Source organism: Mesoplodon bidens (assembly GCF_964165515.1).
Source record: "Mesoplodon bidens genome assembly, chromosome: 8".
NCBI classification, from domain to species: Eukaryota; Metazoa; Chordata; class Mammalia; order Artiodactyla; family Ziphiidae; genus Mesoplodon; species Mesoplodon bidens.
Window position 1 is genome coordinate 29533822 of NC_138165.1, and position 27300 is coordinate 29561121.

The 27300-nt window shown below is 41.1% G+C and overlaps 1 protein-coding gene across 1 annotated transcript in view; it reads left to right on the forward strand.

Annotated features, from left to right (window-relative positions):
• LRP2 (LDL receptor related protein 2) overlaps positions 1-27300 on the forward strand; it is a gene marked incomplete at its 5' end in the record, with an annotated part of 197706 nt that overhangs the window by 152838 nt on the left and 17568 nt on the right. Inside the window, 14 exons of the mRNA XM_081243139.1 lie at positions 2388-2614; positions 3776-3953; positions 5013-5209; positions 5943-6188; positions 6927-7055; positions 7991-8110; positions 8868-8984; positions 9742-9858; positions 10722-10859; positions 14860-14982; positions 18631-18759; positions 22531-22662; positions 23697-23828; positions 25524-25667. Coding sequence (XP_081099265.1) covers positions 2388-2614; positions 3776-3953; positions 5013-5209; positions 5943-6188; positions 6927-7055; positions 7991-8110; positions 8868-8984; positions 9742-9858; positions 10722-10859; positions 14860-14982; positions 18631-18759; positions 22531-22662; positions 23697-23828; positions 25524-25667 — 2129 coding nt within the window. The remainder of the gene's footprint in view (positions 1-2387; positions 2615-3775; positions 3954-5012; positions 5210-5942; positions 6189-6926; positions 7056-7990; positions 8111-8867; positions 8985-9741; positions 9859-10721; positions 10860-14859; positions 14983-18630; positions 18760-22530; positions 22663-23696; positions 23829-25523; positions 25668-27300) is intronic.

Genomic DNA, 27300 nt, shown 5'->3' on the forward strand with positions numbered 1-27300 from the left:
CAGAGATAAGTTGACCATATGTGAGTGGGTTTATCTCAGGGCTTTCTATCCTGTTCCATTGATCTATATTTCTGTTTTTGTGCCAGTACCATACTGTCTTGATTACTGTAGCTTTGTAGTATAGTCTGAAGTCAGGGAGCCTGATTCCTCCAGCTCCATTTTTCTTTCTCAGGATTGCTTTGGCTATTCAGGGTGTTTTGTGTTTCCATACAAATTGTGAAAATTTTTGTTCTAGTTCTGTGAAAAATGCCAGTGGTAGTTTGATAGGGATTGCATTGAATCTGTAGATTGCTTTGGGTAGTAGAGTCATTTTCACAATGTTGATTCTTCCAATCCAAGAACATGGTATATCTCTCCATCTATTTGTATCATCTTTAATTTCTTTCATCAGTGTCTTATAGTTTTCTGCATACAGTTCTTTTTTCTTCTTAGGTAGGTTTATTCCTAGGTATTTTATTCTTTTTATTGCTGTGGTAAATGGCAGTGTTTCCTTAATTTCACTTTCAGATTTTTCATCATTAGTGTATAGGAATGCAAGCTGTGCATTAATTTTGTATCCTGCTACTTTACCAAATTCATTGATTAGCTCTAGTAGTTTTCTGGTAGCATCTTTAGGATTCTCTATGTGTAGTATCATGTCATCTGCAAACAGTGACAGCTTTACTTCTTCTTTTCTGATTTGGATTCCTTTTATTTCTTTTTCTTCTCTGATTGCTGTGGCTAAAACTTTAAAAACTATGTTGAATAATAGTGGTGAGAGTGGACAACCTTGTCTTGTTCCTGATCATAGTGGAAATGGTTTCAGTTTTTCACCATTGAGGATGATGTTGGCTGTGGGTTTGTCATATATGGCCTTTATTATGTTGAGGAAAGTTCCCTCTGTGCCTACTTTCTGGAGGGTTTTTATCATAAATGGGTGTTGAATTTTGTTGAAAGCTTTTTCTGCATCTATTGGGATGATCATATGTTTTTTCTCCTTTAATTTGTTAATATGGTGTATCACATTGATTGATTTGCATATATTGAAGAATCCTTGCATTCCTGGGATAAACCCCACTTGATCATGGTGTATGATCCTTTTAATGTGCGGTTGGATTCTGTTTGCTAGTATTTTGTTGTGGATCTTTGCATCTATGTTCATCAGTGTTATTGGCCTGTAGTTTTCTCTCTTTGTGACATCTTTGTCTGGTTTTGGTATCAGGGTGATGGTGGCCTCGTAGAATACATTTGGGAGTGTTCCTCCCTCTGCTATATTTTGGAAGGGTTTGAGAAGGATAGGTGTTAGCTCTTCTCTGAATGTTTGATAAAATTCTCCTGTGAAGCCATCTGGTCCTGGGCTTTTGTTTGTTGGAAGATTTTTAATCACAGTTTCAATTTCAGTGCTTGTGATTGGTCTGTTCATATTTTCTATTTCTTCCTGATTCAGTCTCAGAAGGCTGTGCATTTCTAAGAATTTGTCCATTTCTTCCAGGTTGTCCATTTTATTGGCATAGTGTTTCTTGTAGTAATCTCTCATGATCCTTTGTATTTCTGCAGTGTCAGTTGTTACTTCTCCTTTTTCATTTCTAATTCTATTGATTTGAGTCTTCTTCCTTTTTTTCTTGTTGAATCTGGCTAATGTTTTATCAATTTTGTTTATATCTTCTCAAAGAACCAGCTTTTAGTTTTATTGATCTTTGCTATCATTTCCTTCATTTCTTTTTCATTTATTTCTGATCTGATCTTTATGATTTCTTTCCTTCTGCTAACTTTGGGGTTTTTTTTGTTCTTCTTTCTGTAAGGTTAGGTTGTTTATTTGAGATGTTTCTTGTTTCTTAAGGTAGGATTGTATTGCTATAAACTTCCCTCTTAGAACTGCTTTTGCTGCATCCCATAGGTTTTGGGTCATTGTGTTTTCATTGTCATTTGTTTCTAGGTATTTTTTGATTTCCTCTTTGATTTCTTCAGTGATATCTTGGTTATTAAATAGTGTATTGTTTAGCCTCCATGTGTTTGTATTTTTTACAGATTTTTTCCTGTAATTGATATCTAGTCTCATAGCGTTGTGGTTGGAAAAGATACTTGATACGATTTCAATTTTCTTAAATTTACCAAGGCTTGATTTGTAACCCAAGGTATGATCTATCTTTGATAATGTTCCATGAGCACTTGAGAAAGGTTATTCCTATTTTTAAGGCTTTGCTTTTGCAACTTTTACATCTTTCATTCAGTCCAAAAAAAGTTTAGTTTTTGTTTTAATTGAAGACTAAAAGTTTTGAGGAAGATCTGAACTTCAGTTACCTCTAGAAGGTAGAACTTTATTCATTGATTTGTCAGCCTCTATCCTTAAAGGCATTAGAGGAGGGGCATCATCTTCACTGAGTGACTCTTCCTTCCTCCAACTCCAGGTACTCTGACTTGGATGGCTACCATCGGCACACGGTGTACGAAACCGGGACACTGCCTCACCCCTTTGCTATTACTGTTTTTGAAGACACCATTTATTGGACAGATTGGAACACAAAGACAGTTGAAAAGGGAAACAAATACAATGGGTCAAATAGGGTGGCGCTGGTGAACACAACACACAGACCATATGACATCCGTGTGTATCATCCCTACAGGCAGCCAATTGGTGAGTAAGTGATTTGGAAGTTTTTGCACAGTTGCTTTAGGGTCTTGTGCATTCCATTCTTGTTTTTGTTTTTTAAGCATAAATATCATGATTTATACTGGGAGTGGTGTTACTTGCTGATGTTTTTTACGAAGCAAATGCTAAGAGTTGAGGGGATGGAAATATCTTTAGAGTTTATTCCCCTATTCCTGGAAAAGTCTGCTTACAATTCTTTTTCATAACACCTGCTCTATTCTTAAAGATCAGTCTGGGCTTTCTTTTTGATAAGAATCAACAGTTGTTATGTTGCCTTTTGACATTTCAGCCCTAAATACTTAAGAAAGCACCTTTGAAAAATAAGGACATTTCCTGTATAGCCACAATAAATTGTAACACCTAAGAAATGTATTATAATAACATGGATGTATTTATAACAATCATTTCTTTACCAACATCAATCTACTGAAATGATTAGTTTAAAAGAAATGCTTAAAAGAAAGTTATAGTAACTATAAAACATCATTTATTAAATGTCTGTTTGCATTTGATATCTAGCCAAGTTCTGGAGTATTCTTTGGGGATAGAATGGATTTTGTGGGCCTGCTTTGTCGTGGTGTCTTGTTAAAACATACGATAAACTTGGAAGTTAGGAAAAATGAGAATTGGCAAAATATTTTTTTCTGGAAGTTAATATTCTTCATATTATTTAGCAGAAGTTCAAATTCATCTTTACCTCTGAGTTGTGGCCCAGAAAAGTAGTATAGATGTTGCTCAGTTTATCCATCCACCTGATTCTTGTGCAACTTCTGTTGCCTATATCCTTAGGATGAGAGAATATAGCATCTGCTGAAAATTAAAACTTTAACTTAGATTGTGGGCACGTGGATGGAAACTAAATTTCCCACCTGCTCTCCAAGAACTTTGGGAGACACATTTTTTCTAGCCCAACACCAGTGAGTAAGCCTCACTTCTGGTAGCACATAAATCAGTTTTATGTACTAGCAACAAGGTTGCTAAAACAACTCTACCATATGTACTCTTTATGAACTTTTGCACAAAGTATGAATCTAGGATAACTTTTTTTTTACTAAGAGGTGATGAGTTTTATGTGGCCGGTAATCAGCGCGTCTGTGCTTGATACTCTAAGTGAATGAACATATATTTTCTTCCTTCTTTCACTAGTGACTAATCCCTGCAGTACCAACAATGGTGGCTGTTCTCATCTCTGCCTCATCAAAGAAGGAGGCAGTGGGTTCACTTGCGAGTGTCCAGATAACTTCCATACTGTCCGGCATAGTTACAGCACCCAGTGCCTGCCCATGTGCTCTAGCACCCAATTCCTGTGTGCCAACGGTGAAATGTAAGGCTCTCTTCTCCCTCTCCCCATTGCCTCTCCAGCCCTTGGACACACATTGAACTTCAAGGCTCCAGGGGATGGGAGTTTTCCAATGAACCAAGATTTTGGCTAATTAACGTGGCTCATTTGGGATGCACCACGACCAGGAAAGTTAGATCTCCAACCGTCCAACTTTCTCTAACTTCAGATAATTTCGTCCATGAAAGAAGGAATTTGTGAACCAAACGCCCATGCATGCAAGTTTTTGTTTCTGTAGCAAGGAAGCGAACTGTGTGTTTTTTTTTATTTCTAAGGAATTGTCCAAAGTCTCAGGGCCAAGAATGTATATAAGTGTACACTGAAAAATAGCCCTCAGGAGTGATAGAATTTCTCTGTCTTTTTCAAACATATGCTGGCCTAGCTTCTTAGATGACTATGCCAGAGGATCCAGGGTCACACATTCAAATCCATTTTTGATGATTTGTATTTGTTATGAAACATGGTCACAGATCATTTCCCTCACAATGGCCACAGGCCTTGATGACTAGGGGCTCTGAGTCAGAGAGTGAGGTCAAGAGGAGGTGTTAATGCAAATCATAACATCTAAGATACAGTGGCAGATTATTTTGACGATTGAATAAGGTATCCTAGGTTAAGAATCTAGCATACACCCGTCACGACATAGGCTCTCAACAAATGTTAGTGTCTCCAGCTTTCCAGCCAGTACCCAAATGTCATATATCCCTCTGGCTGACAGTCCCAACCAATCCCTGTTTCCAGAACCACAGCTCCAAACACACACTCCACTCTTTGTCATGGCAGGAATTTAATCATCATACTCAAAGCATTTTTTCAGTGTGTGTTGGGTCTTAACAAACCTGTTCTATGTCACCTCATTATGTTTTCTCTGAAAATATTCCACAGTAGCCAAGGTTTAATTGATCCTCTTCTTGGGCCGTGAGAGAACTCATGTGTATCATTGCTTGGAATTCCATTTTGCCTTCTTCTCTCTGGATAGTCGTTGCCTGCTCTTCTAACCACTTGGTGTTTTGCTAGGAGAAGTGCTCTGTTTTCTCTGTGTAGGTGTATTCCTATCTGGTGGAAATGTGATGGGCAGAGAGACTGCTTGGATGGTTCCGATGAGCCCATCACTTGCCCGCAGCGCTACTGCCGGTTAGGACAGTACCAGTGCATGGATGGCAACTGTACCAGCCCACACTTCATATGCAATGCTCATCAGGATTGCCCTGATGGGTCCGATGAAGACTCTGTTCTTTGTGGTGTGTTGAATTGCTTTCTACCTTCTTTACCCACTTCTATAGTTGATCGCCCATGGTTCTGTAGGGATTTTCTGAATGTCATAATCCAAAAACTGGTCCAAAATCCTACAGAAAAAAAAACTCAGAGTCCATCCTATATCTATTTTTATAAAGTTTTAAAAAATCCCAAGGTCTGTACAAGGAAGATGGTTGAGGTAGATACTAAGTTGTCTATATTGATGGTTCTTTACTGTATGCTGTGCATAGAATCTCCTTTGAGAGCTAACATTGAGGGCGAAATGAGGGATTCCCACATTTTAAACAGGGACTCTCAGTTGTAATATTTATTTATATTTCCATTTTTAAAAAGCCAAAAAATAAAAAAATAAAAAAGCCCCACTCAAACCCAAAAAAACAACTCTCCAAACCAAAATCAACACATAAACAATAGCAACAAACAGAAAGTTTGAAAACCATTGTCCATCAGGGCAACAGGTACAGGAGAAGGTGAATTTAGTAGGTTGTCAGCGATTCAGTCCTTATCCCCTAATTCTGCATGCAAGAAAAAGATATTTAAGAATAATAGTCCAAGGACTAACTGCTCATGTAGTGGTACTGGTTAATAATAAGTGCATTAGGGCATAAGTCCTCTAAGAAGAAATTATAATCGAGTTCTCCGGGATCCATTAGTGTAAATTAGGAGCTTTTGTTCCTGACACCTTCCAAGCTGCCAACCAAATATCCTCACTTGCAGAGCATCACCAGTGTGAGTCCAACGAATGGCAGTGCGCCAACAAACGTTGCATCCCGGAATCCTGGCAGTGTGACATGGAGGACGACTGCGGAGATAACTCAGACGAAGACAGTTCCCACTGTGCCAGCAGGACCTGCCGGCCAGGCTATTTTAAGTGTGCCAATGGCCACTGCATCCCTCAGAGCTGGAAGTGTGATGTAGACAATGACTGCGGAGACTACTCAGACGAGCCCCTTCAGGAATGCTGTAAGTTCCTGTGAGAGGGACCTGGCCTGACCGGGAGCAGGGACCAAGAGCAGCTCTGTGTGGATGGAAAGAGGGTGTGCAGCCCCTGCTGCAGCCCCATGGGGTGCCCCCTCTTGGCTCTTGCCCGCGGCTCTTCCGGCACCGCAAGGCAAAGGAGAGCCGCACGCACAGCCTGCGGGTTGAACCACGCCCCCTGTTCTCAAGTGGCTGATTCCTGCTCTCCATACACGAATGTCTAACTGTCCAGAATATGATAACAAGAGCTTACACTTTGTCTATCTAGCACTTTCTCTTTTGAGCCTCAGAGAAACATGGTGAGGTAGGGAAAGTGTGTGTTGCCAACTCTCATTTTACAAGTGAGTAACCTGAGCTTCATGGTAAGTGGCTGGTCACTTTTCTACTTCATGCCAGAGCTGACACTTCAACCTGTTTTTTTTTTTTTTTTTTTTTACTTCAAACCCAGTTCTTCCCCCCACCCCGCCCCACTCCCCCCAAAGTTTGACTGCAACATAAATGAGTGGTAATGAAACGGTGAGAAAACTTAAGGACTCTGTCTTTCTGCTTTGGGTGAACGGATCACACCTAAACGAGACACAGTTGCCAGAGTCCGTTTGGTTGGTAACACGGTCACCATTACTCCTCAGCACCGCATCTTAAATAAGACAATGGAAAGGTGTCTTTGGTTTCCTGGCAGGACCGAGACTTCAGTTCTGACCTTGCCCCTTCCTCTCTTTTCAGTGAGCCCTGCCTACCGCTGTGACAACTATACGGAATTCGACTGTAAAACAAACTACCGCTGCATCCTGCAGTGGGCTGTATGCAATGGTTTCAACGACTGCCGGGACAACAGCGATGAGGAGGACTGTGGTAGGGAGGGGCTGCGGGGGAGGAGGGAGGGACAAACAACTTAGCAGGAGATGAGAGCGGATTTCCCACAGCATCCTTCCTCTGTTCGCCTCTAATAACATGTTACATTTTTGTAGCATTTTACAGGGATATTGGGAGTTTACTTTATACATCTTAAATGAAATGTGTCTCAAAGGATACTATACTTGGGTAAGACCTTGTGAAGATATTAGGAATTTGTGTAATTTCTCCCAAATGCAGAATTCCTATTTACGCTTGACAAGTTTAAACGGTCTGTCGAATCTTAGAGATTGATTGAAAGGAATGAAAGGGGGAGTAGAGAAAAGATTTGGTATCTATCTCTAAAAAGGATATTTCAAAATCAGAATATTTCTTATTTGGAGATTTTCATATTCTGAATCTCCCTCTGACTTTCCACGTCCTCTGTGTCTGGCAACATAGAACATTTATGGACAAAAGGCCAAATGAATGAATGGAATTTGCCAAGATTAGGCATATACTCTAACTTGAAAACAATGTCTCTGTGTGTGTGTGTGTGTTAGGTTTAGTTGGAAGAGAGGTAAGGAAGATATTGGGTTATTTTAATAAGAACACTGAATGTAATCAACTAAAGACAATGTGATGGACATGTTTTGTCTGCTGGTGGCATCGCTTAATCTTCCTTTCCAGGCCTTCGTTGCAAATTGCAAGCCAGGGACCAAATCATTTTTTGAACAGTTTCTACAAAAGAGAATGGATCTAGTTTCTAACAGTAGGATAGATTCAGTTTAGCCTAAAGAGGAATATTGACAGTGAATGTGGCTGGCTTTCCTCTTTCTGGGAGCTTTGAGAATATGGTGGCGTAAGCCTCAGACCATCTCACAAGAAAGCCAGTACTACTTCGACATTTCTTGACCATGGGTTTCTGAAGTATTTGCAATGACTGTGCTTTGCAGAGTCGCTGACATGCAAACCTTCTGGGGAATTTCGCTGTACAAATCACCACTGCATCCCTCTTCGCTGGAGATGTGATGGGCACAATGACTGTGGAGACCATTCAGATGAGGAAAACTGTAGTGAGTGTTCAGGGTCCTTCATCCTTACGTGCCACTGGAGTGGTGATGTCTGCTCTTTGTCTGTAATTCAAGTGTCTATGCCGTTCATCCTCAAAGAGTAGGAGGACGGCTACCTGATCTCTTGTTTTCTGACTGGTACATTACTACTTTTTCATCTCCTTCTCAGCTGCTCGTAATCAAGCTCTGGGAGAAGAATATTTATATACAAAAGTATATCTTTTGTCTCTTATTTATTTATTTACACTCAAGTTTTTTTTTTTTTCAAGAAGAACTTGAGGTGACTTACAATATATCATTGCCTTATGATATATATCAATTTCAGATTAACTAACATGAAATACATTCTGCCTTTAGTCCCCTTTTGGAAGTAAGAAGGTATAGGCAGTTGAGAGAATCAGGATGCTGATTACACCTGCAATTATCAATTTACTAAAAACTTCTTACACAAAAGGGCGATCCAATTGGCATTTTATTGTTCATAAGAAAGTTCATGTTGAATCCTATAGGAGGTTATCTGGAGTTTCAGGAAATGAAAAATTATCTTAAGATTAAATCACCTTTGGACAAACTTTTTGACAAAGTCCATTCTTTACAGACTTACAATTAAGGTAGAAAGTCTATTTTGGGGGGCTGGACAGTCTGGGACTTGGGACACAGGAGGGCGTTAGGCACAGAGGACACTTAGGCCAGTCCATAAGCCTGTCCCCTACGTATGATTCCTGGTGCCCTCTGATGGCCATGTGGCTTTCTTTTTCAGCCCCCCGGGAATGCACAGAGAGCGAGTTTCGGTGTGATGATCAGAGCTGCATTCCTTCTCGATGGATCTGTGACCAAAACAATGACTGTGGGGACAACTCAGATGAGCGGGACTGCGGTAACTGTCACAGCTCTTTAAGGAGCTTTCCAGAGAGTCTTGTACTAGGGTCAGCATCTTGGTCGGAAGTAGGGACTTCACATGTGTGTTTGGAAGGTTTTTTAGACTTAAATGACTTCTGTGTAATTTATGTAATATATAAACCTTAGCATTACAGTACCTTCTGCTTTATATATATTTTCTATGCTTTATGATTACCTTATAGCAGTCTAGATCAATAATAATAGGGGAAAATCTCAAAAGAGTTTTAAAAATCTCATTTTAACTTAAACCTCTGCTAGGAGCAGACTTTAATCTGCATGGACCTTATAAACGAATAAAAACATTGGTCTTCCTACTGTTCTCCAGAAAGTGGCCCTAAGATATATACGGCTGTAGCTCCCTGGTGTAGAGGTCAGATGTTAGAATAGGAATCATAAATCCCAAGTAGTTTTATAGCTCTTACTGATTAAGGGTTGAGTCTGAGAAAAATCAGCATGCAAAGCAGTAAAAGTTGGGGAGTTCAGGGTTTTGAGGAAAAGTTTAAGAGCTAGAGATATTCAATAGAGGAGAGATCGCTACTTCCATCTCCATATTTTGAACGGGGAAGGTGTACCTTTGAGAGTTTATTTACTCGCTCACCACAAGGCATGGGTTTGTTGTGAGCCAGTCACCGGGTATGGATAGGAATGTGATGGAAGACTTACTACCCTCCAGGGAACTAACAGTTGTCTGAGAATGCCAAGGCATCCTGGAAATGACAGTCTTTTCTCTTCAGAGATGATGACCTGCCATCCTGGACATTTTCAGTGTGACAGTGGGCACTGCGTTCCTGACCAAATGAAATGCGATGGGTTTGCCGATTGTCACGACGCCTCTGATGAAGCCACTTGTCGTAAGTTTCTAGACACCCTTGGCACCGTTGGTCTGAAATGTATGGATATGGCAGTTTAGACCCAACCTTTCCCATCAGCCACCACTTCTCATATTAAAAGACCATAGATATTTTCTATTCAGCATTCATTGATAATTATCAGTTTACCTGGGGCCTGAGTCACCATGTCCATATATTTCACCATAGACATTCAAGTGCATTTCATTAATAATATTTCAAATAGAGAATATATTAAGTGTCTGTGCTAATGAAAGTATTTATATGTTATCAGCTACTCTACAAATCGTTATTGGATAAAAACTTGGCAGGTAAAAGAATATTCAAGCAATGAATAAAAGGGTATTCAAACATAACGAAGTCCCAGCATTAAACATTTTCTGAATTGAATAATGGCATATAAAATTGTTTAAAAGTATAATGCCAATATGATCATTTGCATTTTAGTCTTTTTGAATCACTGAATAAATATTAACTGTTGATGATTATTCATGATGGATTTTGTTGGTAATGCAGTTGCCACATCTTAAAACCTGGTTTCCAAGAGACTGTATAAATGGATGATAGGAAAAGCCAGTGCTGACACCACTGAAGGGTTGCAGTTGCCTATAATGAAAAAGTGCAGTGCTGTCCACAGAAGGACTCATGTCATTGAATACTGGGCTTGGTCGTCTATCCTTAAGAAACATTCCGTCAGAATTTCAGACAGTTTAAAGCCACAGAACATCTGGCTGAATCAGGAAGAGCAGGCTATAATGGAACTCTTTCCATTAGGAGAGCTCTTTCTGAAAAGGAGAAATAGCCGGATAGCTTTCCAAAAAGTGTCTTTTTCTAATAATTTGACTATGTCTCCTCCCCACCAACAGCCACTCGCTTTCCCAACGGGGCATACTGCCCAGCTACTATGTTCGAATGTAAAAATCATGTTTGTATCCAGTCATCTTGGAAGTGTGATGGTGATAACGACTGTGGCGATGGTTCCGATGAAGAACTTCATCTGTGCTGTGAGTGAGAGAGACTGGGGGTGGTGTTGTCAATGATTTTTATGTGGAACATGTGATCCAGGAGGGCGGTTGTACAATTTTTGAGTACTGGACACATGATCTGCATTAGTGTGCTTTCACTTGGCCTTCCTGCTTAGTTCTCTACTTGGAACATGAGAAAGTTGGGCAAGCATCCATAGTGTTAAACATTTTGTGGCCTTCAAAGGCAATTTGCATAAATAGCGGCAGATCCGTTGTGGTTGAAGTCTGAGGTAGGGCGGGGCTGTACATCTCTCCTGCTCCATCCTACTTTCAGTGCCCCTCAGAGTACTTCTGCTAAACCCCCAGAGCTTCAGAGAACACCTTTAGGACATTTTAAAACTAGTTAGTCCTTAGTCACTTTATGTTACATCATAATTCAAGCCCATCTAATTCTTTTCTGTTGTATGATGCATATTTATTTATTTAAACATCTTTTTGTGTTTTTTTAAACATCTTTATTGGAGTATAATTGCTTTACAATAGTGTGCTATTTTCTGCTTTACAACAAAGTGAATCAGTTATACATATACATATGTTCCCATATCTCTTCCCTCTTGCGTCTCCCTCCCTCCCACCCCTCTAGGTGGTCACAAAGCACCGAGCTGATCTCCCTGTGCTATGTGGCTGCTTCCCACTAGCTACCTATTTTACGTTTGGTAGTGTATATATGTCCATGCCACTCTCTCACTTTGTCCCAGCTTCCCCTTCCCCCTCCCCATATCCTCAAGTCCATGCTCTAGTAAGTCTGTGTCTTTATTCTCATCTTACCCCTAGGTTCTTCATGACCTTTTTTTTTTTCTTAGATTTCATATATATGTGTTAGCATACGGTATTTGTTTTTCTCTTTCTGACTTACTTCACTCTGTATGACAGACTCTAGGTGCATCCACCTCGCTACAAATAACTCAGTTTCGTTTCTTTTTATGGCTGAGTAATATTCCATTGTATATATGTGCCACATCTTCTTTATCCATTCATCTGTTGATGGACACTTAGGTTGCTTCTATGTCCTGGCTATTGTAAATAGAGCTGCAATGAACATTTTGGTACACGACTCTTTTTTTTTTTTATAGATTATCATCAACTGATTTTAATTAATTTATTTATTTTTGCTGTGTTGGGTCTTCATTTCTGTGCAAGGGCTTTCTCCAGTTGTGGCAAGTGGGGGCCACTCTTCATCGCGGTGTGCGGGCCTCTCACTGTCGCGGCCTCTCTTGTTGCCGAGCACAGGCTCCAGACGTGCAGGCTCAGTAGCTGTGGCTCATGGGCCCAGTCGCTCTGCGGCATGTGGGATCTTCCCAGACCAGGGCTCAAACCCGTGTCCCCTGCATCAGCAGGCGGACTCTCAACCACTGCACCACCAGGGAAGCCCCACGACTCTTTTTGAATTATGGTTTTCTCAGGGTATATGCCCAGTAGTGGGATTGCTGGGTTGTATGATAGTTCTATTTTTAGTTTCTTAAGGAACCTCCATACTGTCCTCCATAGTGGCTGTATCAATTTACATTCCCACCAACAGTGCAATAGGGTTGCCTTTTCTGCACACCCTCTCCAGCATTTATTGGGGTTTTTTTTTTGTTTTGTTTTGTTTTTAACATCTTTATTGGAGTATAATTGCTTTACAATGGTGTGTTAGTTTCTGCTGTATAACAAAGTGAGTCAGTTATACGTATACATATATCCCCATATCTCTTCCCTCTTGCTTCTATTTATTTTTTAAACCAGTGAGTCTTAATTTGGGTACCCATCAGAATCACGTGGGGAGAGGTGTTTCAAAAGCACACACTCTGGTCCCACCCTAGGCTTAGACCTATTGAACCAGAATGTCCAAGGACGTGTCAGGCCTGGGCAAAATGTATATTGAGAAAGCTCCTTAGCTTTTAGTTTAGTCTCCTTGTTGAGAACTACTGATTTTAACAAAGTGAATGAAAATAGAGTTTGTTTTGGTCATTTTGCTCCATGCTTTGAGTCATTGGAGAGACTTGAGGGCAGTAGTTCTCAGAGTGTCACCTCTGTACTAGGAGAGTCAGTATTACCTGGGAACATGTTAGAAATACAGATTCATGGGCCCACCCCAGATCTACCCGATCTGAATCTCTGGCAGGGGGACCTAACACTCTCTGCATTAATAAGCCCTCCAGGTGATCCTGATGCAAGCTAAAGCTTAAGCATTTCATGTAAGTAAAAGCCCCCAACACAGGAGAAGACACTCTCAGAAACATTACTTCTGGAACTCTTGGTTAACTCCTAGTCTGACTTAGCTGCAACTTGCTTCTGAGGTTCTCATCACCTCTTCCATTCAGTTTCCTAGATTCATCTGCATTAGTGTGCTTTCACTTGGCCTTCCTGCTTAGTTCTCTACTTGGGACATGAGAAAGTTGGGCAAACACCCATAGTTTTAAACATTTTGTGGCCTTTGAAAACAATTCATTTTTAGCCCAGGGATTTGACTCTAGAAAATGATATATCAGAGTATTCCTTCCCCCCAGAGAACTTTGAATTAGCGTACATTATATTTTCCCAGTGGCATCCCAACAATTTCCTTGCCATATCTTAGTTTTGTATAAGGAACTAACCATGTTTTGTTTTGTTTTTCACTTGATGAATCTTGAAAAACATCTTAAGCATGTGTAACTTTCAAAGAAGAAGTCCTCAGGAAGTTGCTTCCCTCTAAAAGATAAAGTGCCCATAGTTAGTAAAATTAAACTTTGCGGAGGCAGAGACATATAGCCACATGAAAAAGTGACCAACACTGTTTTATAATGTTGCATTTGCCTTTCACAGCAAATAATTCTTGCAAAGTTCTATTAACGATACTTCCAAGAACCAGTTCTCAGAGCTGAATTTTTTTTTTTTTTTTTTTTTTTTTGCGGTACGTGGGCCTCTCACTGTTGTGGCCTCTCCCGTTGCGGAGCACAGGCTCCGGACGCGCAGGCTCAGGGGCCATGGCTCACGGGCCCAGCCGCTCCGCGGCATGTGGGATCTTCCCGGACCGGGACACGAACCCGTGTCCCCTGCATCGGCAAGTGGAGTCTCAACCACTGCGCCACCAGGGAAGCCCTCAGAGCTGAATTTTTTCCCCCCAACCTCATTACAAGTCTCTCCTCTTGCTCCCTGTTTGTGGTACCAAGGCAGAAGGAAAATCAAACAGCCCAAGTCCTCCATGGGAAAGAGGAACACATGTGTGTTGAGTTCACTGAAGTCCTGGTACATGCATAGAGGACCGTTTCCCTGTAGCAACCAAGGGACCTGGGTTCTACCTGTAGGTTCCTCACTGGGACACAAGCATTAGCCAGAGGTCTAATTCTGGATAATAAAGTGAGTCAGGGTTTGCTTATGAAGCATCAACTTTAAGTGCAATAAGTGAGGGAATTCAGGTAGGAAAGTCCATCATGGTGTAAAACTTTAATGAAAAGACTTTGTGTTCTAGAGACTCAATGAGAACTCCAGTCAGAGGGACAAACAGTGGCCTCTTGGCTCAGGTATGGTCCTGCTGGCCTCTCCAGCCTCCTGGCCACCATTGTCCTCCTCACTCCATGCTTCAGCCCAGAGACCTTTTATTCAGGTCCAGAAGCCTGCCTTCCTGACTCAGAATTTTTCCATGTGAAGCCTCTTCTGACCCCTCCTCCCCCAGATCTATATCATATCTCCACTGTAGATGCTTTCACAGCATGTTGCCTTTGTGGCTCTTATCACAGTTGTAGTTGAATGGTTAATTTGGAAAGTCTGTTCTCCTGCTAGAATAAACATCCCATGAGGATAAGGATTGTGTCTTTCTTTTTCCCAGTTGAATCTGATGCCCGGCACAGCGCCACGGTGTCAACTAGACACTCAAGAGCTATTTGTCGATTGGTTAATCGAACAAGCCAATGAAGGGATGAATCAAGCAAGCCTGGCGCTGGCACAGGAGTGTTTTCAGATACTGACCCTTATGTTTTGCTCTTAACCTGTACTTTTGCTTTTCCATCTTGTGTTTTAGTGAGTGTTCCCTGTGATTCACCACACCGTTTCCGGTGTGACAACAATCGCTGCATTTATCGTCACGAGCTGTGCAACCATGAGGATGACTGTGGAGATGGAAGTGATGAGAAGAAGGAGAACTGTAAGTAAAAGTCAAAAGGGAGAAGGGAGGGCTTCCCTGGTGGCGCAGTGCTTGAGAGTCCGCCTGCCGATGCAGGGGACACGGGTTCGTGCCCCGGTCTGGGAGGATCCCACATGCAGTGGAGCGGCTGGGCCCGTGAGCCATGGCCACTGAGCCTGCGCGTCTGGAGCCTGTGCTCCGCAACGGGAGAGGCCACAACAGTGAAACAGTGAGAGGCCCATGTACCACAAAAAAAAAAAAAAAAAAAAAAAAAAGGAGAAGGGAAAAAGAAGGGCCCCCAATTGCTGCAGTTTGCAAAATATACCTCAGGGATTTCAGTTTGTTCTGTAGAGGCTTGAGCTGCACCCGTGAGTGCAGATCTCCGTGGACATTATTGTTTGCAAGACCCTATAAACATGCATCACTCAGATGCAACCCTTCCCTGCTTCTTCCTATTTCATTTGAAGCAGTTGTTGGCAAGTTCCTTAAGAAAGTGGTTGAGTCACACTTCACAAACTAATGGTTTCTCTCTTTTCAAAGATGAGGTTTGGTCACTCTTCAGCCTAGAGTTTCTAATTGCCAATCTAGGCATGGGAAATTCTCAATGCCCCACTGAAAAGATCATGCTAGATAAGGCAGCTCTGGTGTTCACAGAGCTTATCTAATATCCTTCTTTAAAATGAAAATGCATTTCCCAGAAGAGAAAGATGATAGATTATTTTAAGAGATAAGTTTCAAACTGGCTGCATTTAATATTTTAGATATTGAAAAATCTGTGCTTTTACATTTTGAGACGGTTTTAAATCTGTCCATTGAAGGAGAGAGTTGATTAATTTTCTGGGCAATTCAGTTTACCTAGAAAAAGTCAGTGAGGAAAATTATTTCTCCTGAGTCGAATTACTTTTTTTCCTAAAAGGATATTATCTGGGAAAATGTAGATAAATGCTTAACTTTTCTATTTTCTATTCCTTATATTGATGTGGGCTTAGAATGCTTGCTGTCAGCTGCTATCCCAGATGGCCATCCCGGGGACTGGGTGTCAGGGGCACTTTGATACTATTGCCATGTTCAAGTTTGTACCCTCCCTCTCCCTCACCTTTTTGGGGCAGAGATGAACCTGTGGTTATAACATTGTTAATATGTTTGTTTGAAGCATAGCACAAAGGAATGAAAACCCAGAAATAAAACCTTTCTAAAAAATTGGAGCAGGGCTTCCCTGGTGGTGCAGTGGTTGGGAGTCCGCCTGCCGATGCAGGGGACACAGGTTCGTGCCCCGGTCCAGGAAGATCCCACATGCCACGGAGCGGCTGGGCCCGTGAGCCATGGCCGCTGAGCCTGCGCGTCTGGAGCCGGTGCTCCGCAACGGGAGAGGGCACAACAGTGAGAGGCCCGCGTACTGCAAAAAAAAAAAAAAAAAAAATTGGAGCAGGTTTACCCCTTTCCTTCTTTTTCCATTTCCCCTATCAATCATGCCATTTTTCAGTGGAGCCAGACATTTGTAGCATGTGGTCAAATCCCAGAGTGGAAAAAAAGGGGTAGTAAACTAAAATTCTTCTCATGGAGCAGGATGTTAGAGGAATCACTGCTAGCCATCACAGTAGGTGAACTGCAACATTTCAATAGCTTAAAACAACAGAGGACTAAAGTTTGATGAAGGTCAGGCAGCTCCCTCCATCCTGTAATTATGCCATCTGGAACACATAGTCTTCAAGGTTGCTGAGGCAGGAGAAGAGAGAAATGGAGGAGACAGATTCCTAACTTCCTGGGCCTGGAAGTGACAGGTGTCACGCGTGCTCACAGTCCGTTGGTTGGCAGTAGTCACGTGGTCCCAATCTAACTGCAAGGGGGACTGGGAAATGCAGGGAAGTGCATGGATATTTAGTGAACACCATTTGTTTCTACCACAATTTACCCTGGTGTCACTAAAATTCCCTGTGCACTTTTCTTTCCATGCATAGAACACTCTTAACCCCTCCCCCAGGGACATAACCCAGAGTCCGTCCCAGTAAATGAAATCCAGGAGCTCCAGGGAACAGGCACTAGTCATGCCATCAATTCCAGATGTGTTTCCTCTTGGTCTGGAGACCCATAAACTAAGAGACTAGTTTTATTTGTGTCTCCTGCCCCCAGTAGATAGTGGTAGAACAGGGGGAGCATAATGGAAGTAAACATCCTCATTGGGAAAGAAAGAATGAGAGACTCATTGCCATCCCTGTTCTGTAGCAATTCTGAAATGCCACTGGGCTACGGTGGCACATGTTGGCCCAGGACAGTCCTGATTTACGTCTGTTGCCCTAGTGGAATTGTTAATAGAGCTCCTTTCCCTCTCACAAGCATATTGACTTGGAGAGTAAATTGTATGTTTACCCTGTGCAGACATTGTGAAGGCCCTTATATAGTGGGGAATGGAAGAGATTTATTGATGAGGTCGACTCTGCTATGCCCATTTTTCCTCATTGTCTCTGCCTCCGCCCTTTGGGAGTGGTTGCTTGTCTATATCCCTCTTCAAAGGAAGAGGGAACAGGGGAGAATGCCCTCCTTAGGGGCACTACAGCTTTCCCAGCCACTCCCTGCTTGTAGAAGGTTGGGGTCCCAAGAGTTTTGTCACCTCAGTCACAGTGTTTTGGTTTATTTGGTCGTATGTTTTGGAAACCGAGCAGGCTTTTGATCTGCTTGCTTCCAGTTAGTTCTAAGTGTCAATAACCTTACTCAGTGTTTTTGTTTGTTTTGGTTTGGGGTTTTTTTTTTTTTTTGAGACACAGTTCTTGAATTTGTTGCATTTCTTTGCTTTGTTTCCCTCATGCACCTTTGTCCGTTATATTCAGGCCAGAAAAGTAGATGGGCATTCATTTAATTCAACTAAGAGATTTGACTGGTCCTTTTTAAACTTCAAAGTCTTGTGTCATCTAAATGCAGTAGGTTCTCTGCAAACTGCAAATTTCTGGACTTTATTTTCTTTGATTTCTGCTTGTAAATCAGCTAGTTCTTCCCCGAGCTTATCGCTTTCTTGCCAAACTCAGGTAATGGCAACCCGTGCACATTACTGACATTCCATTTTCTAACCTCTTTGCCCAGATTGACAAGTTCAGTGAACATGTGGTCCGCCTTCCAGTTTTTCCAAGGTGACAACTTTACGAATACTTTGCCGCTGCGTAACACAGGCCTCCATCTTTCCCTCCTTTGGGATCACTTTCCTCGGTGCCTGCCTCCTGACTGACGCCAATGCCGAATATTTTAGGTTTTGTTATGGAAGTGCCCTACTTCTATATCATTTAGGGTAATTAATACTAGTGACCTCAACCAACAAATCTCAAACTCTCAGTGGTGTGACGTAGCAAAGGCTTATTTCTCACTCACATAAAGGCCAGTGCAGGCTGCACGCCCTTTTCCATCTTGACGCGAGGCCAACTGATGCACATGGTCCCTGGGTTGCTGAGCAGGGAGGCACATAGGCTTTAATAGCTTCAGCTCAGAAGTGACACGTGTCACCTCCAACTCATAGTCCATTGGCCTGACCTAGACACATGGTCCCAACCTAACTGCAAGGGAGATGAGGAGTTGTAGGGAAGCGCACGAGCTTATTTGTGGAAATACTGCCTCTGCCACCGAAGGAAACGTCGTGTTTCACAGAAGAAAAAGTTTTGACTTTTCCTTATTCTTAAATTTTAGGTGTAGAACCGACTCCTAGACCTTGTACAGAAGATGAATTTAAGTGTAGCAATGGACATTGCATTTCACAGCACCTGGTATGCGATGATGTCAATGACTGTGGTGACCATTTTGATGAGACGGGATGCAGTAAGTAAATACTTATTTTTATACTTCATTGTAGTAACTCAGGTTAACCTACTGGAAGCATGCAATAACATAAAGTAGACGATAACCGTGTTTCTCTTTAATTTACACATTGTGTTCTGAACTGCAGTCAAGCCCGTAGCTACCTGTTATTGAACACTTATTCTATACCAGACATTGTGCTAAACAGTACATGGATTATCTCATTTCATCCCTGTAACAATCCTATGAGTTAGGTATTGTCTGTCTCTCTGTCTCTGTCTTTTAAACAAGTGAGGAAACCAGCTTACGGGTTAAATAAATTGGCTATGTCTTCCTGTCATTAAGAAACTGAGTCAGGATTTGAACTCTGATCTGTTTAACTGCAGGGCATATCCTGTTCCCAGTTCATTAGGTGCCTCTCAGCACCTTAAAGCTATTAATTTTGTTTCTTAGTTTGTACATTTTTTCATCTTAAGCCAAATGCAGTATCTTTGGCACATAGGGAAAGAATGGCTGGTAAGAATGGAAATGTCACAGGGGACCTTGGAAGGACCACTTATTTTTAAGAGAGGATTTTGTGTAGGGAAAGGATGATGTATGCAATCAGGGATGATTCTAGCTTAATATTGTGATGGAAATCTTGGAAGGACATGCTAATAATTCGCACTTTGGTAGTCCTTTATAGCATGTATGAAATGCTTTCATATACATTCTCTAATTTGTCACTCAAGATAGCTCCAGGGGATTACTGCTATTATGTCTAACTATATAATAAAGCTCAAAGAGCTTAAGTAACTTGCTTGAGGTCACACAGAGTGGCAGAGGCAGAATTTGAACAGTCCTGGGACTGCAGTCTGGAAGAGCCGGCTTCTAGTTCCTCTGCAACTAGCTGTGCCACTTTGAGTATATACTGACTTCGTCAGGCCTCGATTTCTTCTTAGGAAAAAGGAGGGAGTTCTTCAAACCCTACGAGTCTGGACTTAGTCACCTTAGTTAGCTCCACGTGCTTTCAATTTTGTGGGCTTTAATCACCTTTTTCTGAGGCACCCCAAAGATTTCCTGGCAAATTTTCTCCTGTGGGGGTTACACAAGAAGATGAAGAATCAGCCATATTGAGTTGATTTGCCACTTGTTTCACACACTTTCTCAATGGGGTCTGGAGTTTTTGACATAATATTGTGACTTGATTAAATATTTAAAAAGCATAAACATGATGGAATTTGTAAAACCCAAAGGTAGATTTGGGTTCTGCTGCCTAGAGACTGATATGTGAATGGTTCCAGGACTTTGGACTATTTCCAAGTTAGGCTTAGGTCAAACATTGGTTTCTCTTTTAGTTACCTGTGCCAATTAAAAGCCTTAAAATTAACTGCAGTACTTTTAATTCAAATGACATTTAATTAAAAGCAGGGTTTATTTAAAGGAAATAGATATCACAGGCATTAATATGGTATGGAAGCAGCATTTCTTTTCAGATATTAAGTGGATTTGTGATATGGAATTCAGTCTTACTGCAGTGGGCTAATTTGACTAAGACATAGAATTCTTATTTAAAACACCAGTTCTTGGATGCTGCTAATCCACTTGCTTTCCTTTTCTTTTCCTTTCTTCTCCTCTTCCTCCTCCTTTTCTTTTAAACAGGATCACTGAAGTGTTTTGGACATATGTTTTCTTTCTTTCTTTCTTTCTTTCTTTTTTTTTGCGGTACGTGGGCCTCTCACTGTTGTGGCCTCTCCCGTTGCGGAGCACAGGCTCCGGATGGGCAGGCTCAGCGGCCATGGCTCACGGGCCCAGCCGCTCCACGGCATGTGGTATCTTCCCGGACCGGGGCACGAACCTGCATCGGCAGGCGGACTCTCAACCACTGCGCCACCAGGGAAGCCCTGTTTTCTTTTTTAAAAATATTTTAAAATCATGAAAGGAAAGACATTAATATTTTTCTCATACCATTGAGGGATAAAGAAAAGAAGTTAACCTCAGGTTGCAAATATTATTTATATGATTACAGAGATAGATTGACCTGCTATTCCTCTGTCTGGTAGTTCTTATTCCTTCTTCATAAAATGGAAAATAGAGTGTCTACTTCCGAAATAGAGTATCATATATCTGGGTTGGGAGAGATCTCTTGTATTATGAATTAAAATGGTGATTGTTTTCAAATGAAAAAAGTTACAGGAAGGTCTTGACATTTGAGGATGAATCTCATAATGTTATAGAGTTCTGCTCTTGTTAAAGACTCATGTTTCACAAGAGTATAACTCATTCAAGGGAACACTTGGTCCAGAAATTTTTACCTCCTGGGATCCCTAATCACATTATAGATTTTAGAACTGGGGAGGAAATCACAGAGCCTCATGATGTACTTGAGACTCAGAGAGGTTATGTGACTGGCTCAAGGCTATTCATGTTGATAAAAATAGGGTCACATTTATTGAGTAATGCTGTGGAGACATTACTTACCAACCTTACAGAAATTTAAAAGGTAATAGAGAAATGCTATGAGAAACTTCATGCCAACGCATTAGACAACTTAGGTGAAATGGATAAATTCTTAGACAAAAAATGCTAAAACTGCCTCAGGAAGAAATAGAAAATCTGAACAGACTTATTTAGCACTGTGTCATTGTTAAGAGCTCAGACTAGACCTTTATTATAAGAGGTTCAAGTATAAAGCTTTTAAGTATGAAATCCAAGGGCAGCACTCCATTGAAGGTCATTGTGCTTTATTTTGTGTTTTTGAAACTGAATGTTTTTCGTTTATTCAGACCACATACACTCATAGTCGTTGTACCTTAAAGCAGCGGTCCCCAATCTTTTGGCACCAGGAAGACAATTTTTCCACGGATGGGAGCTGGGGGTGGGGTGATGGTTCAGGCGGTAATGCGAGCGATGGGGAGCGATGGGGAGCCTCAGATGAAGCTTCACTCGCTCGCCCGCCACTCACTGCCTGCTGTGCGTCCCTGTTCCTAACAGGCTGCGGACTGGTAGTGGTCTGTGGCCTGAGGGTGGGGCACCCCTGCCTTAAGGGACCCTGAGAAGTGGCTAAGTTCACTTCATTGCCTACTATAGAAGACAAATAGATATAAATCTATTTTTATTTAAAAGAATTGAGTCAGGAGATACCTGTATCAGTGTCTTTTATTTATACATGTGTGTATATATAAACATGTATACACACAATTGAGATGTATCTATTTATATATAAACATTATTTATATATAAATATAATTATATAATATTAAGATAGTGGAGGGCTTCCCTGGTGGCGCAGTGGTTGGGAGTACGCCTGCCGATGCAGGGGACACGGGTTCGTGCCCCGGTCCGGGAGGATCCCACATGCCGCGGAGCAGCTGGGCCCGTGAGCCATGGCCGCTGAGCCTGCGCGTCCAGAGCCTGTGCTCCGCAACGGGAGAGGCCACGACAGTGAGAGGCCCGCATACCGAAAAAAAAAAAAGATAGTGGAGCAGGTGGTTACAGTTGTAAAGAGTCCCTGGCTGTGATTCTGTCCAGAACTGGATGCTCTGAGAATGAGCCTGGCGGTGCTGAGTATAATCGGAAAATTGCCTCAAGGATCTAACATTACATGTATTTGTACAAATGGTTTTCAAGCCATTATCAGATATCCCTATACAGAGGTCTCTGATACTCTGCAAAGCTTATGGAAAGGGGTCATCTCAAGATGTTCTATAATTGGCTACCTGTAGGTGTTCTTCTGATATACCACTTGACTGTTCATTTGTGGCTGATGTGCTTTGTACTTTTCATTTGTAATGCTGGGATTTTGTTTTTCAGATACAGGAAAAGAAAGGTCATGTGCTGAAAATCTATGTGAACACAACTGTACCCAATTAAGTGAAGGAGGATTCATCTGCTCCTGTAGACCTGGGTTCGAAGCCAATAGTTTCGACAGAAACTCCTGTGAAGGTGGAGTATATTTCCTCCACTTCCTATTAGGGAGAACCTTGTACTTTTTAGATTCTCCATTCATTCCCTTTTACTAAACATGGTTTAATTCCCTTCATGGGGCTAAGCTCATGGTCCTAGCTCATGAGCTAGGACCATGACTCAAGGATGCCAGTTGCTTTTTCCCCAGGCTATCTTACTGGTGCCTTGCAGAGCATTGGGCTGTAGCTCATCTTCAGTAATGTCTGTGAAATTGATATGATTAATGAAGACCTGAGTGATGATGGCTACTTACTGTACCAGTGTCTGAGATCAAATTTTCTTTTTTTTCTTTTTTTCTTTTTAACATCTTTATTGGAGTATAATTGCTTTACAATGTTGTGTTAGTTTCTGCTGTATAACAAAGTGAATCAGCTATACAACACAAGCCTTACTTTCTTCAAACAACACGTATTTATTACATACCTCCTTATGTCAGACAGAAATGAGTTCCCAGGTGTGGAGTCCTAAGGGAGCTTATCAAGAATGGTAAATATCAAGTATGATTTTAGGTGTATTTGATCATTTGAATTTACTGTTCCTATCTCATGATGTGCCATACTCAGATGATTAGAATAGTTCTTTTAAGGGCTGAAGCTTAAGAACTCAATTGAAAAAACCAATCAATGACTTCCCTTTCTGAAGCCAATTAGCAGGAGGGAAGTGGTACCAAACATCAACAGCACAACACCTGCTTCCGCAAAGGGAAAATCTTGTTCTGCTGTTGTACAGAGTCAGACTGCTTCTGTTTAAATATGGTCTTTGGGACTTTGGGTTCAATAATAGTCCCTACCTCAGAGAGGCTTGTTGGAAGATTAAATGAGGAAAAAACATGAAAAGCATGTGAAACACTGTCTGAAACTTGGTCAGTGTTCCACAAACACTGGCATCATTGCTTATGTTCATCTGCACTCTTCTCATCCTTATTGCTCGTGAATATGTATTGAAACAGAAGCAGGGTCTCTGAGGAATGGATGGGAGCAGATGTTGCCCACTTGGTTTTATTTTGCCTACAGACATCAACGAATGTGAACAATTTGGGGCTTGTCCCCAGAACTGCCTTAACACCAAAGGAAGTTACGAGTGTTCCTGCGCCGAAGGGTTCAGGTCTGTGACTGACAGCCACGGAGGACGGTGTGCAGCTGACGGTAGGATGGTTGACCTCGGGATTAACTGATGTACCCAGCAATGCTGATGAGTACAGTATACCAGGAAATAAACTTTAGAGTCTTAGTTTGTAAATTCACCAGCTACTTCTCTTCCAACACCCATCCACCCTCTTCTCCTCTCTCCTCCCCTGCCAAATTAAAACACTAACTACCACCCCCCAACAAATACCTAGGAGTTAAAACAAGAGTCAGGGGTTACATATTATTCTGGATTTAGCCTCTGGTCCACCTGGATAAAAACTTCAAAAAGTGGACAAGATGTCACTCTCCAGAGGATTCAAACAACAAGTGCTTCCCTGTAGGATGGTGGTCACCAAAATCTCCCAGTCCACTGAGGTCAAGGTTTGAGGCCCAGTAATCCAAAGCGGGTCACAAAAAGCATTCCATTCAATGGGTCACAGTCAGTTGGGGCAAATCAGGGACATTCTGTTGAGAAATGTCTTTTTATTGTTCATGGACTACTGATCACAGACAGAAAGCATCTGGCTTATTTGCGACTTCAGTGATTAGCTCTACATTTTAGGTTAATGCCAATATTTGAGAATCAGGCCTGAGTGAAAGCAGTAATAAATACGAGATAGAAATGACAATAAAAGTCAGAAGTATCATAGTCCAGATTTCCAGAGGTCTGATCTAAATCAGCATATCTCAGTTAAGGGGTCTTTATGATCTTATAGATTTGAATTTAAAGTTTGTAAATGAGTTTAAGGACTTGATAAGAAAATAGCATTTTTATTTTGCAAATGAAGGGTAAAATGGCTGTTCAATTTCTTCATACAAATTGGGCTTTTAAAGCATACATTTGACTAGCATACTTAAATATTTTACCCTCCAAGCATTTTTGACACTGAAGGAAATCTAGAGTAAAGGCATTTGAACAGTTGGTGTGGTGATTAAGCAGCAAATTAGAAAATGTTTAACTCTTAACTAACGAGATGACTGAAATAAATTAGAATATTTATATAAAACATTATGTCAGGATAAAGCAAATACATAAAATGAACTTTCAGAAGTTACTTAAGTTAGATTCGAGTGACATTATGAAAGTAAATTAAATTTTAAACATTCTAGGCAGTGCATCTTGGAATGAGTCACCATTTACATAGCTGCTTTAAGTAAAAAAAAATTTTTTTTAACCAAGAACAAGCTGCTTTTTGTCATTAGCTAGAAGCTAAATTGGGTCACAGAGCTGATTGCCTGCTAAAAGAATCACTAAAATCTGTCAGTAAAGAATGGGAAATGAGGACTTCAGGGTAAACTTTTAGTATGACTCTACATATTGTATTTCTTCTGTGAGACTGAATGTCTACAATCTGGTCTTACTGTCAGTGAAAAAAAAAATCAGTGAAAAAGAAGTAGCTATCCAGGGGTCTCAGTCTTGGCTTAGCTTTAAACTGTTGCCCAAAGATAAAGAACTGATAATATCCCTAACAGAAATGTTAGCTTTCTACCTGAAATGGAGACAGGGATGTCGACAGTCACAGATTTTGCAACCCAGTTGATGGTCCGCTCTATTCATGAACAGAGATCAATTTTTAGAAAAATTCCTTTTTTGTTTTGTTTTGTTTTGTTTTTTAAGGGCAGGGAGGATATCTGCTGTTTTATATCCTACTGTCATAAACAAAAGTTCAGGTAGCATTCAAACAGATTAATCAGCCCTTCATTTATTTACAGGTTACCCTCCTTTGCTGCTACTGCCTGAAAACGTGCGAATTCGAAAATACAATCTCTCATCTGAGAAGTTCTCAGAGTACCTTGAAGACCAGGAACGCATTCAGGCTATGGATTATGATTGGGATCCAGAAGGCACAGGCCTCAGTGAGTATAACTGTGGCATCGGTCATTGATAGCAGTTGAATACATTGAATTATAAAGTGTTGAACTTCGGGGAATTTATTTCTAATGAGTGAATGTTGTTGCCTGAGTGGAAGAGGATGCTCCCCCCACCCAGCGTGCTCCAGACAATTTAGCTGTGGCCGTGCGTCCCAGCCAGTGTCTCCCACCTTCTCACTGAACCTTCTCCCATTTCTGGGGACTATCCTTTCAGGATCACCTCATGTCCCATTGTTTACTATCTCCTTGTCTTTGCCCTTGCCTTCCCCACCGTTGTACGCTTGGAAAATTTCTACTCAAAGACCCAGTTCAAAGTCACCTCCCTTCTGATGTCTTTGATAATCCCTCCTGGCACAGTTCTGTGAGCCTGTAGCATTTTATACGTGCTTCTACTAAAGCACATGTTATGTTGAGTTATAGCTAATTGTCCACGTATTTTTCTCCCTACATCTTAACTGTGTACTCTTTGGAGACAGAGATTGAATTGAATTCATCTCTACATGCCTGGCATCTGACCCAGCATCTAGTACAGTGTGTGTGGTGGGTGTTCAATGAAGGAAAAATGAATGAGGCTTACTGCGGAGTCTCTCATGGCTCTGTATGGCGTGTGGGAGACGGTAGTGGGGCAGGAAAACTTGCGTTCTATGCCTGTCTCCCTCATCTACTAGCTTTATGACCTTAAATAATTGTAACAATTCTCTGGATCTCCATTTCTTATCTGTAAAATAAAAGCAGTAATCTTGTTCGGCCTGCCTTCCTCTGAGAGTTGTTTTGAAAACCAGGTGAGATGACGGATATGAAAATGCTTTGCAAACTAACTATGTAAGATTTATTGCTGTTGTGTTTTCACATTTCTTTATACAATACAATGAACTTTTCAAGAATGGTTCAGGGACTTCCCTGGCGGTCCAGTGGTTAAGACTTCGCTTTCCAGTGCAGAGGATATGGGTTTGATCCCTGGTCAGGGAGCTAAGATCCCACATGCCTCGCGGCCAAAAAACCAAAACATAAAACAGAAGCAGTATCATAATAAATTCAGTAAAGACTTTAAAAGTGGTCCACATCAAAAAAAATCTTAAAAAATAAAAAAGAATGGTTCATACCTAGGGAAGTATGTGCCTTGAAAGTCACCGTCTTCCTATGCTTTTTTTTTTTAACATCTTTATTGGAGTATAATTGCTTTACAATGTTGTGTTAGTTTCTGCTGTATAACAAAGTGAATCAGCTATATGTATACATATATCCCCATATCCCCTCCCTCTGGCGTCTCCTTCTTCCTATGCTTTTTTAAATGCCTGCTGTCCAATATCCTTTAGTCTATACATAAAATAAGACTTCTCATCTACACAGCTCCTTTATTGCTAGTATGGACTCAAACTCTTAACAATTTGCCCCTGGTTTATCTATATGTTCTGTTTTGGAAACTAGAACCTGATCCTAATGGGGGTAAATAGGCTGAAATATATTTTAATGGACTACCTTCAAATAGAGAGGACTAAGTGTCAATAAGTTATCAATTGAAGCATTTGTAGCTAATAGCTCAAGTATGATAGATTTTGAGGTTTGATTGTACTGGTTAAATTGAATTATTAGTATTATAGGAACGCCGATGAGGTAG